Source organism: Musca domestica, unplaced genomic scaffold, assembly GCF_030504385.1.
Source record: "Musca domestica strain aabys unplaced genomic scaffold, Musca_domestica.polishedcontigs.V.1.1 13, whole genome shotgun sequence".
Taxonomy (NCBI): Eukaryota; Metazoa; Arthropoda; class Insecta; order Diptera; family Muscidae; genus Musca; species Musca domestica.
Window position 1 is genome coordinate 2,878,772 of NW_026712172.1, and position 14,300 is coordinate 2,893,071.

At 31.1% G+C, this 14,300-nt stretch overlaps 1 protein-coding gene across 1 annotated transcript; it reads left to right on the forward strand.

The window, feature by feature from the left end:
- The first annotated feature begins 8,976 nt into the window (after positions 1 to 8,976).
- On the forward strand, positions 8,977 to 12,430 carry LOC101896675 (uncharacterized). Its single transcript, XM_020035428.2, has 3 exons — positions 8,977 to 9,217; positions 9,299 to 9,481; positions 9,550 to 12,430. The coding sequence occupies exons 1-3, from the start codon at positions 9,160 to 9,162 to the stop codon at positions 9,768 to 9,770; spliced, it is 462 nt and encodes a 153-aa protein (XP_019890987.2). The 5' UTR covers positions 8,977 to 9,159; the 3' UTR covers positions 9,771 to 12,430.
- Positions 12,431 to 14,300: the final 1,870 nt, after the last annotated feature.

The window sequence follows — 14,300 nt, forward strand, 5'->3', positions numbered from 1 at the left end:
GAATATCATGAGTGAATTCGCCAATAAAGAAGGAGAATCAATCAAACCACATATTAATTTGATGATAAATAACGCTTTTAGCACAAACCGTCTCCTTTCAAGTGTTGGGAGACCAATTAACATTAAAGGGCTTTAATAAGGCGGAAGTTATTCTGAAGAGTTCCAGTTAAGGCCCCGTAGAGAAGAAATCAAAAATAGAACTGATTCGATGATTATTTTATAATTACAGTAGAAACTTTTAAGGAAAACATTACTCAATTTAGTGGTAAGACCTCTTACATATGGTCTGTTCCAGAACTGCAAGATTGTACAAGTTTTTACAGTGATAACCGATTTCCCTTTATATTATCGGAAAATAATGCAAAACTAGTAGAATCTTGCAGGCTCTGGAACAGAGCAATTGATATGACCATCATTTAGGTTTTTGGTATGGTTCGTATATTCACAGGTCTAGGAATTTTTGAACGTTCTCTGAAAACAAAGTAGGTAGTAGGAGAATTTAAACTTATTAAGTTATCAGGGCCTGAATTTGTGCAAACTTAGTGTACTATTACGCTATCTGACTTTTTCCTCTTAGGAGAAACATCTAAAAATTCAAAGTTATTAACCATCTTTAATTTCGAAATTTTGAGATACAGAATTAAAACTTTTGTTTAGGTTTAGAGTTTCAGCTTTAGAGTCCTTAAATAGACGAAAGAAGTTTATCTCTAAATCTCTGCAATCCAAAGAGGACCAACGGAATCCTTTAGATTCATCAGCGATAAAATCGAATTGTCTGCCATTTAAGCCGAGGCATTTCATGTGCATATAATTATCACATAAATAACACGTGATAAGACGTTTCTAAAATTTCAATCCTTATGAGAGCAATCCATTATCAACAGGTTGAAAAACAAATATATGTATTAACTTTACGTGTAAACGAATGAGTTTAAAGTTACAATATGTGAACGGTATTGTTATTATAATTTTAACATAACATATAATAGGATAGATGCATGAACGTTTGGGAACATTGATATGTTAAAAATTTTAAGATGTTTTTTTTTATATAAGTAGATTTTTATGTGTTTTTATACGACGTCAATCGGAGGTTATTTTTATATGCTTTTTCAAAAAATGTTTACAAATTTCAATAATATTTCATTCAACATTTTAACATTTTTAATTCCAAATTGTTTTGACAGTTCATTGTCCTAACAACTGTGTCGATGCGTCTACCTGTCTTCTTCTACCCATGGTAGAAGAATATAGGTAGACGCATGGCAGAAGAATACAGGTAGATGCATCAACCCTTGGGAGCATTGATATGTCAAAAAATTTAAATGTTTATAAGTAGATTTTTATATATTTTCTTATACTACGTCATTCGGAGGATATTATAATTCGCATTTTTCAAATATAAGTACATTGTTATATGTTTTCTTATACTACGTCATTCGGAACTATTATGATTCGCGTTTTTTTTTCAAAAATTTTTACAAATTTAAATAATTTTGCATTCAACATTTTCAAACTTGGTTTGACAGTTCATTGTCCCAGCAGCTGTATCGACACGTCTACCTACATTCTTCTACCATTTCGTATTTTAAGTTCGTGGTGTGTACTACAGCCTTTGACAAACATTTTTATATGCAGGTCCACGTCTTCGTATACCCCCCATATAACGGTACCTCCCGATATTCGGTATTTTCATAATTTTAGCGACATTCTTTACCTGCATTATTTAAAATTTAATATTTGAAGTTCGTAATGGGTGCTACAACCTATGAAAAAAATGTTGTATGCCGGTCCAAGTCTTCGTATAGACCCATATAATGGTAACTTCTATATTCGGTATTTTGATGATTTCAGTATCTTTCCAAATTTCTTTATTTCTTTTCATTTAAATGGTAGTTTTCGGACTTTTTTTTAATTTTTCAATTTCCTTCGACGTGGTGGAGGGTATTAAAAGTTCGAGCTGGCCGAACTTTGTTGCTGATTTACTTGTTTTGTATTTAACGATATATTTATTAATTTATCTGTACATCCATATTTATGACTGTATTCATTTTGACTTGCAGCAATTTCAATGCTAGTTTGTATTTAGTTTCCAATTAAAGTCCAATAGCTGATATCGGTGGATGAATTCAATCATCAAGAGTATAAAAAAATCAATAACATGTTCATTCTTAGTCTAAAGACCGTTCGATTTAATAATTTAAAAAAAATAGGTAGGTGTAGATTAGGTGCCGCAAAAACGAGTTTAGTTTGGATAATTTCTCAATTCACCTTTTTAAAGGCAATGAAAGATTTCATTGCGGCCAACGTAATTAAATTACTTTTGGATGAAGTGTTTCATAAGTTCGGAGTTCCTGATATCATTTACATTGATAATAGGGTCCAATATACATAAGAAATTTTTCAACAACTAATCTATAGCTGCAAAGTTACGCACACAAAAATCGCGTTCTATTCCACACATTCAAATGCGTGTATCAATCAGTGATTACAGCGATGCAGACTTATAAATAGTATAAAATGAAGAGGCTACAAAATTTGAAAGGTAAATTGTAATTGTAATATAGAAACTGGTTTGTGATACAATGACATTAGTTTAAATATATAAATATTTAATGAATAAACAAATTAGAACGATGAGACTACAAATCAGCTGTTATGTGGTTGGGTGTGATAGCGTGAAGATTAATTGCCAACCAAAAATGTTTAATGGAGGGAGATACACACTATTACATAAAGGGAAGCCACGCTCTTTTAAATAAAAAATTAGGAGAAAATTTGGCTCTTAGATTTGAAGTAAAATAAGCTTCTTTAAAACAACAATTACTATAATTTAGAGAACGATAAATGTTTGATTTAGCACATAATGTCTGCTAATGGTAAGCGAAGTTTGCATACTCCACCACCGAAAAACCATCCCTTATAGTAGAATGTGACATCGTGATAGAATTCATATTAATATTACTATGAAAAACACAAAAGAAGAAACAAAAAGAAAATAAGTAGAAGGCATTGAAGTTTGGCGATAAAAATTTGGCAAAAGTAAAAAATGTATATATTTGTAAAATATGGAAAATATTGAGTTAGGCGGTGAATGCGAGTTTTATTTAATAAACAAAAAGTTGATGAGGAAAATTGTGCGTGTTTACCAAAAAAATATTGATTTAAAATCTATTAGACATTTTATGGAGGGTATATTAACTTTGTCATTCCGTTTGTTACTACTCGAAATATTTATAATAGACCCCACAAAGTATGTCCCCATATAAAGGGGATAGTCAGTATTTTGACAATTTCAGCCACATTATTCACCGAAATCGTTTCAAATTTCGTATTGAAAGATCTTAATGGGTACTACAACTAATAGCAAAAAAATCGTGTGCCGGTCCACATCTTCGTATAGCTTCCATAGTACAGTAAATAGACAGTACTCCGTATTTTCATGATTTTTGCGACATTGTTCACAGTAATTGTAACAAATTTCGTATTTGAAATTCGTAATGGACACTACAGCCTATGACAACAAATTTCGTCCACGCCTTCGTATGGTCCCCATATAACGGCTTTCATTTAAATGGTTGTATTCGCATTTTTTTTTTCATTTTTCATTACTCAATTTAGTGGTAAGACCTCTTACATATGGTCTGTTCCAGAACTGCAAGATTGTAAAAGTTTTTACAGCGATAACCGATTTTCCCTTTATACTATCGGAAAAAATGCAAAACTAGTAGAATATTGCAGGATCTGGAACAGAGCAATTAATATGACCATCATTTAGTTTTTTGGTATGATTCACAGCTCTAGGAATTTTTGAACGTTCTCTGAAAACAAATTTCTTCACTAAGACACAATCGCGCCAAAACGAGTTACTGACAATATTATTTAATATTTTATTTGCACATTTAACGGTCGGACGTGAGTCACTACTACATTGAATATAATTCTCGGTAGTAGGAGAATTTAAACTTATTAAGTTATCAGGGCCTGAATTTGTGCAAACTAAGTGTACTAACTACGCTATCCGACTTTTTCCTCTTAGGAGAAACATCTAAAAATTTAAAGTTATTAACCATCTTTTATTTCGAAATTTTGAGATACAGAATTAAAACTTTTTTAGTTTTAGAGTTTCAGCTTTAGTGTCCTTAAAAAGACGATAGAAGTTTATCTCTAAATCTCTGCAATCCAAAGAGGATCAACGGAATCCTTTATATTCATCAGCGATAAAATCGAATTGTCTGCCATTTAAGCCGAGGCATTTCATGTGCATATAATTATCACATAAATAGCACGTGATAAGACGTTTCTAAAATTTCAATCCTTATGGGAGCAATCCATTATCAACAGGTTGAAAAACAAATATATGTATTAACTTTACGTGTAAACGAATGAGTTTAAAGTAACAATATGTGAACGGTATTGTTATTATAATGTTAACATAACATATAATAGGGTAGATGCATGAACGTTTGGGAACATTGATATGTCAAAAATTTAAAATTTTTTTTAATATAAGTAGATTTTTATGTGTTTTTATACGACGTCAATCGGAGGTTATTTTGATATGCTTTTTCAAAAAATGTTTACAAATTTCAATAATATTTCATTCAACATTTTAACATTTTTAATTCCAAATTGTTTTGACAGACTACCTGTCTTCTTCTACCATGAATTTTAATAAATGTCCATGGTAGAAGAATATAGGTAGACGCATGGCAGAAGAATGCAGGGAGCTTGGGAGCATTGATATGTCAAAAAATTTAAATGTTTTTTTGTTTCAAATAGACATAGATTTTTATATGTTTTCTTATACTACGTCATTCGGAGGATATTATAATTCGCCTTTTTTTTCAAAAATTTTTACAAATTTAAATAATTTTGCATTCAACATTTTCAATTCCAAACTTGGTTTGACAGTTCATTGTCCTAACAACTGTGTCGATGCGTCTACCTGTCTTCTTCTACCCATGGTAGAAGAATATAGGTAGACGCATGGCAGAAGAATACAGGTAGATGCATCAACCCTTGGGAGCATTGATATGTCAAAAAATTTAAATGTTTATAAGTAGATTTTTATATATTTTCTTATACTACGTCATTCGGAGGATATTATAATTCGCATTTTTCAAATATAAGTACATTGTTATATGTTTTCTTATACTACGTCATTCGGAACTATTATGATTCGCGTTTTTTTTTTTCAAAAATTTTTACAAATTTAAATAATTTTGCATTCAACATTTTCAAACTTGGTTTGACAGTTCATTGTCCCAGCAGCTGTATCGACACGTCTACCTACATTCTTCTACCATTTCGTATTTTAAGTTCGTGGTGTGTACTACAGCCTTTGACAAACATTTTTATATGCAGGTCCACGTCTTCGTATACCCCCCATATAACGGTACCTCCCGATATTCGGTATTTTCATAATTTTAGCGACATTCTTTACCTGCATTATTTAAAATTTAATATTTGAAGTTCGTAATGGGTGCTACAACCTATGAAAAAAATGTTGTATGCCGGTCCAAGTCTTCGTATAGACCCATATAATGGTAACTTCTATATTCGGTATTTTGATGATTTCAGTATCTTTCCAAATTTCTTTATTTCTTTTCATTTAAATGGTAGTTTTCGGACTTTTTTTTAATTTTTCAATTTCCTTCGACGTGGTGGAGGGTATTAAAAGTTCGAGCTGGCCGAACTTTGTTGCTGATTTACTTGTTTTGTATTTAACGATATATTTATTAATTTATCTGTACATCCATATTTATGACTGTATTCATTTTGACTTGCAGCAATTTCAATGCTAGTTTGTATTTAGTTTCCAATTAAAGTCCAATAGCTGATATCGGTGGATGAATTCAATCATCAAGAGTATAAAAAAATCAATAACATGTTCATTCTTAGTCTAAAGACCGTTCGATTTAATAATTTAAAAAAAATAGGTAGGTGTAGATTAGGTGCCGCAAAAACGAGTTTAGTTTGGATAATTTCTCAATTCACCTTTTTAAAGGCAATGAAAGATTTCATTGCGGCCAACGTAATTAAATTACTTTTGGATGAAGTGTTTCATAAGTTCGGAGTTCCTGATATCATTTACATTGATAATAGGGTCCAATATACATAAGAAATTTTTCAACAACTAATCTATAGCTGCAAAGTTACGCACACAAAAATCGCGTTCTATTCCACACATTCAAATGCGTGTATCAATCAGTGATTACAGCGATGCAGACTTATAAATAGTATAAAATGAAGAGGCTACAAAATTTGAAAGGTAAATTGTAATTGTAATATAGAAACTGGTTTGTGATACAATGACATTAGTTTAAATATATAAATATTTAATGAATAAACAAATTAGAACGATGAGACTACAAATCAGCTGTTATGTGGTTGGGTGTGATAGCGTGAAGATTAATTGCCAACCAAAAATGTTTAATGGAGGGAGATACACACTATTACATAAAGGGAAGCCACGCTCTCTTAAATAAAAAATTAGGAGAAAATTTGGCTCTTAGATTTGAAGTAAAATAAGCTTCTTTAAAACAACAATTACTATAATTTAGAGAACGATAAATGTTTGATTTAGCACATAATGTCTGCTAATGGTAAGCGAAGTTTGCATACTCCACCACCGAAAAACCATCCCTTATAGTAGAATGTGACATCGTGATAGAATTCATATTAATATTACTATGAAAAACACAAAAGAAGAAACAAAAAGAAAATAAGTAGAAGGCATTGAAGTTTGGCGATAAAAATTTGGCAAAAGTAAAAAATGTATATATTTGTAAAATATGGAAAATATTGAGTTAGGCGGTGAATGCGAGTTTTATTTAATAAACAAAAAGTTGATGAGGAAAATTGTGCGTGTTTACCAAAAAAATATTGATTTAAAATCTATTAGACATTTTATGGAGGGTATATTAACTTTGTCATTCCGTTTGTTACTACTCGAAATATTTATAATAGACCCCACAAAGTATGTCCCCATATAAAGGGGATAGTCAGTATTTTGACAATTTCAGCCACATTATTCACCGAAATCGTTTCAAATTTCGTATTGAAAGATCTTAATGGGTACTACAACTAATAGCAAAAAAATCGTGTGCCGGTCCACATCTTCGTATAGCTTCCATAGTACAGTAAATAGACAGTACTCCGTATTTTCATGATTTTTGCGACATTGTTCACAGTAATTGTAACAAATTTCGTATTTGAAATTCGTAATGGACACTACAGCCTATGACAACAAATTTCGTCCACGCCTTCGTATGGTCCCCATATAACGGCTTTCATTTAAATGGTTGTATTCGCATTTTTTTTTTCATTTTTCATTACTCAATTTAGTGGTAAGACCTCTTACATATGGTCTGTTCCAGAACTGCAAGATTGTAAAAGTTTTTACAGCGATAACCGATTTTCCCTTTATACTATCGGAAAAAATGCAAAACTAGTAGAATATTGCAGGATCTGGAACAGAGCAATTAATATGACCATCATTTAGTTTTTTGGTATGATTCACAGCTCTAGGAATTTTTGAACGTTCTCTGAAAACAAATTTCTTCACTAAGACACAATCGCGCCAAAACGAGTTACTGACAATATTATTTAATATTTTATTTGCACATTTAACGGTCGGACGTGAGTCACTACTACATTGAATATAATTCTCGGTAGTAGGAGAATTTAAACTTATTAAGTTATCAGGGCCTGAATTTGTGCAAACTAAGTGTACTAACTACGCTATCCGACTTTTTCCTCTTAGGAGAAACATCTAAAAATTTAAAGTTATTAACCATCTTTTATTTCGAAATTTTGAGATACAGAATTAAAACTTTTTTTAGTTTTAGAGTTTCAGCTTTAGTGTCCTTAAAAGACGATAGAAGTTTATCTCTAAATCTCTGCAATCCAAAGAGGATCAACGGAATCCTTTATATTCATCAGCGATAAAATCGAATTGTCTGCCATTTAAGCCGAGGCATTTCATGTGCATATAATTATCACATAAATAGCACGTGATAAGACGTTTCTAAAATTTCAATCCTTATGGGAGCAATCCATTATCAACAGGTTGAAAAACAAATATATGTATTAACTTTACGTGTAAACGAATGAGTTTAAAGTAACAATATGTGAACGGTATTGTTATTATAATGTTAACATAACATATAATAGGGTAGATGCATGAACGTTTGGGAACATTGATATGTCAAAAATTTAAAATTTTTTTTAATATAAGTAGATTTTTATGTGTTTTTATACGACGTCAATCGGAGGTTATTTTGATATGCTTTTTCAAAAAATGTTTACAAATTTCAATAATATTTCATTCAACATTTTAACATTTTTAATTCCAAATTGTTTTGACAGACTACCTGTCTTCTTCTACCATGAATTTTAATAAATGTCCATGGTAGAAGAATATAGGTAGACGCATGGCAGAAGAATGCAGGGAGCTTGGGAGCATTGATATGTCAAAAAATTTAAATGTTTTTTTGTTTCAAATAGACATAGATTTTTATATGTTTTCTTATACTACGTCATTCGGAGGATATTATAATTCGCCTTTTTTTTCAAAAATTTTTACAAATTTAAATAATTTTGCATTCAACATTTTCAATTCCAAACTTGGTTTGACAGTTCATTGTACCAGCAGCTGTGTCGACGCGTAATTTGTAAAAATTGTTAAAAAAACGCGAATTATAATAGCCCCCAAAAGACGTAGTATTAGAAAACTTATAAAAATCTACTTATATTTGAAAAAACATTAAATTTCTTTGACATATCAATGCTCCCAAGCAGGGTTCCCAGATTTGGGGATTTGTCCCCAACCTTGGGGATTAAGGGTGCCTAAAAAGGACAAAAAAATGCGATTGGGGATGGGGATTTTACTGGGGATTTATAATTTTTTTGGGGATATTTTAGGGATTTATAATGAATTTTAAACACATTTATACTTGATAAAAATTCGTCAACATGTTTGAAATAACAAGAAACTTTTTACGCGACAACTTTTATTTAGGTTAGCCCAATACGAATTTAAGTATTAAATATTCCATATGGCAGCTGTTGTAATAGAGAAACAAAGAAGAAAAGAAAATAGACAAAAAGGAAAGAAAATAGCATCTTGCAACGAAAAAGAACAAATTATCAAAAATGTCTTCAATCAGAAGAGTTTTTAACAAAGACTGGACAAATGAAAGTTGGGCCAAAGGTAAGTTTTTACTAAGATAGTGTAAATAAGCTATTATATAAGTGTTACATTGCTATGTATGTATTTGCAATATATTTAAAGGGTGGTTGAAATCAATACGAGAAGCACCTGTGGCACAACAATCAACAACAAAAACCTCGTGGTGTTCTGCTTGCAATTTATCATTGGAATCGCATAAAAAAGACCTGCGGAAACATTCCGAAACTAAACGCCACAAAAACAACATGGCAATAATACACACTTATCCATCGCTTTCCGACTGTGGTATGTATTTTATTTATATATGTATCTGAAACAAATATAAATAAATATATAATTCCTTTTTATTTCAGGTGTTGTGCCTATTTCCAATACGTCAAAAATATTAGACATTAAACTGGCAGTGTTCGTAGCCAAGCATACAGCTATTGCATCTATTGACCATTTAAGTGAACTGCTGAAAACTGCAGCAACACATTCTAATCCCTTCGAAAATATTAAACTGCACCGAACGAAATGTAGCGCAATTATAAAATCTGTTGTTGGCCCAACAATTATAGAGGAGCTTGTGTAAGATATAGGAAACTCTAGATATTCCCTGATTGTCGACGAGTCAACAGATGTTTCACAAATGAAATGGTTTTGTATATGCATACGCTATTTTAGCGAAAAGAAAGGTAAAATTGTTAATGACTTTGTTGGAATATTTATAGTAGAAGAAGCAAATGGTGAAAATCTCTATAAGAGTTTTAAAGACTACATAAAAAACATAGGTTTGAAAATGTCAAACATGTTGGCAATTGGAACGGATGGTGGATGCAATTTATGTAGCAAGAATAAATCATTATTTGCGCATTTAAGAAAAGATATACCCAAACTTATCCTAATAAAGTGTACGTGTTACTCCCTCCATCTATGTTGTTCGAAAGCGTCCAAAGTAATTCTTAGTACTGCGGAATTTATTGTTAAAGAGCTTTATGGATATTTTAGCAAAAGTTCTTTGAGGAACGTAGAATACATGCGGGCATTTGAATTAATAAATACAGGCAATGACAGCATCAGATACCGAAAACTTGTACAACTGTCAAATACTCGGTGGCTAGCTTATGCAGGTGCAGTCAGACGTATCCTAGAACAGTGGATTGAATTAAATATTACTTTTCAGTCACTAGTACTAAAGAAAAAGACCATATGGCTAAAATGCTACATCAGGAAATGAATGATGACAAAAATAGACTCTTTTTAATATTTATTAATCCGATTATTAACGAAATGAATCAATTGAATTTGGATTTTCATTCTGATTCTGTTGATTCTGGAAGTTTATATGACAAAATGTATCAAACTCTTATTTCGACTTGCGCTAAGGTTTTTACACCAGCAGCTATGAACTGCTTAAAAAATGTGGAAGATATAAGCGATGATATAATTATTGAAGAAACGATGTTACTTCCGACAAGTGCAGTAGATTTTGGTTCCGAATTCGAAAGTGAATTAATAAATAGTAAATTGGAAATTGTCGAAAAAACAATGTTAAAAGAAACCTGTTTTCAGTATTTTATTAATTGGAATAAACTCCCCTTTACCGATTGGAACGCCTAAAGTATACAGTTTTCAGGACGCGTCTGGCACATATCATTATAAGGAATTGGCACAAGCAGTTCTAAATATGCTTAGCATCCCAACAAGCAATGCATGCATCGAACGCGTATTTTCAATTATGTCATTGACAAAAAAAAAACTTCGCAGCAGAATACAATACGAACTATTAGAATCTTTACTAAGAGTAAATATATACTTTAACATAAATGACAATTGCTGTCAGTCTTTTACGCCTTCAAAAGAAATGTTAAATAAATTTAATTCCAAATGTATGTATAGTATTTCACAAACCAAGGATAATGATAATGAATCAGAAGTTTATGAACTAATGAATTTTTAAAATACATATCTATTACTTTATTGTAACTTGTTTTCAAAAAACTAAATTTTTAATATGTTTTGTTCATATATATTATATATATAAAACAATCTTTTCTTTCGAAACTGAAAACTGATATCCATTTAAATTTAATTTGACTTTTTGTTATTTTTTATTTAATAAGTTATTTACATGAATATGTTTTTATGTTTGAATTGTTATGTTTCTTATGTTTGAATTGTTTTTAATAAATAAATTGCATTGTATTTAAGGGCAATAGGGGATTTTTTAATTAAAAATATTTGGGGAAAATGGGGATTTATCAATAAAATAAATTTGGGGACAAATGGGGATTTATAAGTAAAATTTTGGGGACGGAAAAAAAATTATCTGGGAACCCTGCTCCCAAGTGTTGATGCATCTACCTGTATTCTTCTGCCATGTAAATGCCTGAGAGTACGCTCAGGAAAATGCATGGTACAAGAATATATGTAGTCGCTGGGACAATGAACCGCCAAACCGATTTTCGAATTGAAAATGTTGAATGAAAATTTATTGAAATTGTTAAAAATTGCGTATCATAACAACCTCCGATTTGGATTGTATAAAAAGATATATACTTATTTTTGGCAAAACATTAAAAAAATTGACGCATCACTGTTTCCAAACGTTGATGCATCTACCAGTATTCTTCTACCATGGGAAAATGGCATTTAGTAGGACGCATGGTAGAAAAAACAGGTAGATGCATCAAATTTTTTCCCAGCAGCTGTATCGACGCGTCTACCTATATTCTTCTACCATGGTAGGACGTAGATTTGCGCAAATAAAAATATCAAAATACTTTGATTTTCCACCAAGCAAAGCCGACAACAAATGTGTGTAGCCGACGAAAGCCGATTAGACTCACATGGACACACACATATAAGCTGCTTGACGAAAAAATTTGAACGTCTCCAGGGCACTTAAACAAAACAAAAACGAATAATGAACAAACATCAAAGTGAAACAAAAACAAAGTTTCGAAGAATGAAGCAACCAAATGAAGAATAAAGTCTACGTTTGATTAAAAACAAGAATTATACTGCAAAAACATTTCAAAATACAAGTTTAATAAAAGACTTATACTTTTCATATATTTTTTGTTAATACATAACCATGGTACAATAAAAAGGTATAGCAAAGCTGTCAGCTGATTACAAATTTTTCCTGTCAAATGTATTTTGATATTTTTGTTTTGATTATCAGGTTAATTATAAAATCAAAAAGAAAAAAACTTATTGAATATAAATTTGAATTAAACGTTTGATGAACTAGATTGAATTAAAAGTCCGACATTGCTTCATTGTCGGAAACCCCGATGACAGAAACATTCTCTTGACAAAATAAAAAGACCCAAACTGGTGAAATTCCAAAAATCTTGGTCGAATGGCTTTGAGAAAAGAATGATGAAAAACAAATGCAAGAAAATGGAGGAAGAATACAAAAATAAAACCATTTGTAAAAACATGAATATGTCTTATAAATAGCATGTCCATTCAACTCTTAAATGGAAAACCCGTAAACCATAATAAATAAAATTTTATTTCATTAAAGTTCAAAGTGCAACCGAGTTGTTCCTTCTTCCACTTATTGTCCTTAAAATTTTCATCTGTAGTATATATATGATGTTAAAATTTGAGGTATTTAGAGAATTGTTTGTCTTTGATAAGGTTCAGAACATGATGCAGTAATCAGAATGGCGCAAATTCCAATGGGTATATGGAAGGTAATTTTGTTGACATCTTGTATTCTTACATGGACTGTATATTCCAGGTTTTATCCTTAGACATCATAGTTTGCCATAATATATGCAATTTATGAATCAATTATCCTATTTATTTCTTTTAAGATTTATTTATTTATTTATTTATTTTTTTTTTTTTTTGAGACTTCGATGTTTCCAATAATAAATTATAACAAGCAGCAATTACGAGAATTCTAATATAAATCATCAAACAATCGAAATGACAGCCAACGTTGATGTTGCAAACACAGAAAATTCATCAAATGTTACTTCCATGACAACTAAAACACGATTTAAAAGAAAGATTGTCATCTTTTTTTACATATTTTAACAATTTACATAAACAAAGAAATTGAAAACATAAATAAACATTTCTTTCCTAGCATGATTTTGACAAAAAGCGGGTACAGCAGTAGAGTTGTATTTTAGTAGTTGTAACAAAGCTGTTTTACCTCTTTTTGTACCATGTACTTAATATACTTTACACTAATAAACACACAAAAAACACTATAAAAGAAGTCTGGCAATTCTGTTCGTATGCAAGTGTTTTTTTTTCTGTGTGTCGTCAAATAAATAAAAATTTAATTAATTTTTCGAACATTTAAAATGTGCAGGTCTTAATGGCCACCATTTTGAAGTTCTTACTGATCGCGAAAAATATAGTAGGCCCTTAGAAATTAATTTTTATACTCATTTCAAGGTGTGTAAAACTGAATTAGAAGCTTTGAAGAAGGTTTTCGACGAAGCATTTTTAAAGCTTCAGAATTTTGAAAAAAAGTTTAATAATTTTCAATTCCTGGATGGATCTCCGAAACGAAAGAAATCCTCAGTTTTTGTGCCTGGTGATGATTTGATCCGTTTAAATTCACCAGTTGTGCAAAGCCACACAACGCTGTCAAATCTTTTGGCTCGGACATCCCACCCTCTATTGATGATAAAACTATTGAAATTGTTACAGAAAATGCTCCGGTCGAAATGCAATCTTCTAAAACCGTACCTATAGCTTCTCAATTCTTAGCGCTTGCAATTGCTGTTAACTCGTCCAGTACAATAGCTAATACTATTTCTGTAATTTCTAATGATAACACTAATAAGCAACGTTATCGTCTCCACGTTCGGCAAAACCGTTAAAGGAAGCTTCTGTTACTGCAGAATCTAGTAAGCCTTTCGTTCTGGCCAAGCCTCGAGCGGTTATAGAAACAAAATCTGTTCCTGCAGATAAATATAAAAGTAATCTATCTGTTTCTGCAGATACTATTAATGAAAAGTCTGTTTCTGCAGACAATAATAACGAATTCCCTATGCCTTCGCCTACTGATCTATTTATTGTTGTAGCTCCGCGTAAAACTATATTTGTGTCCCGATTGCATACCGATACTACCTAACCTTCGGTCTTA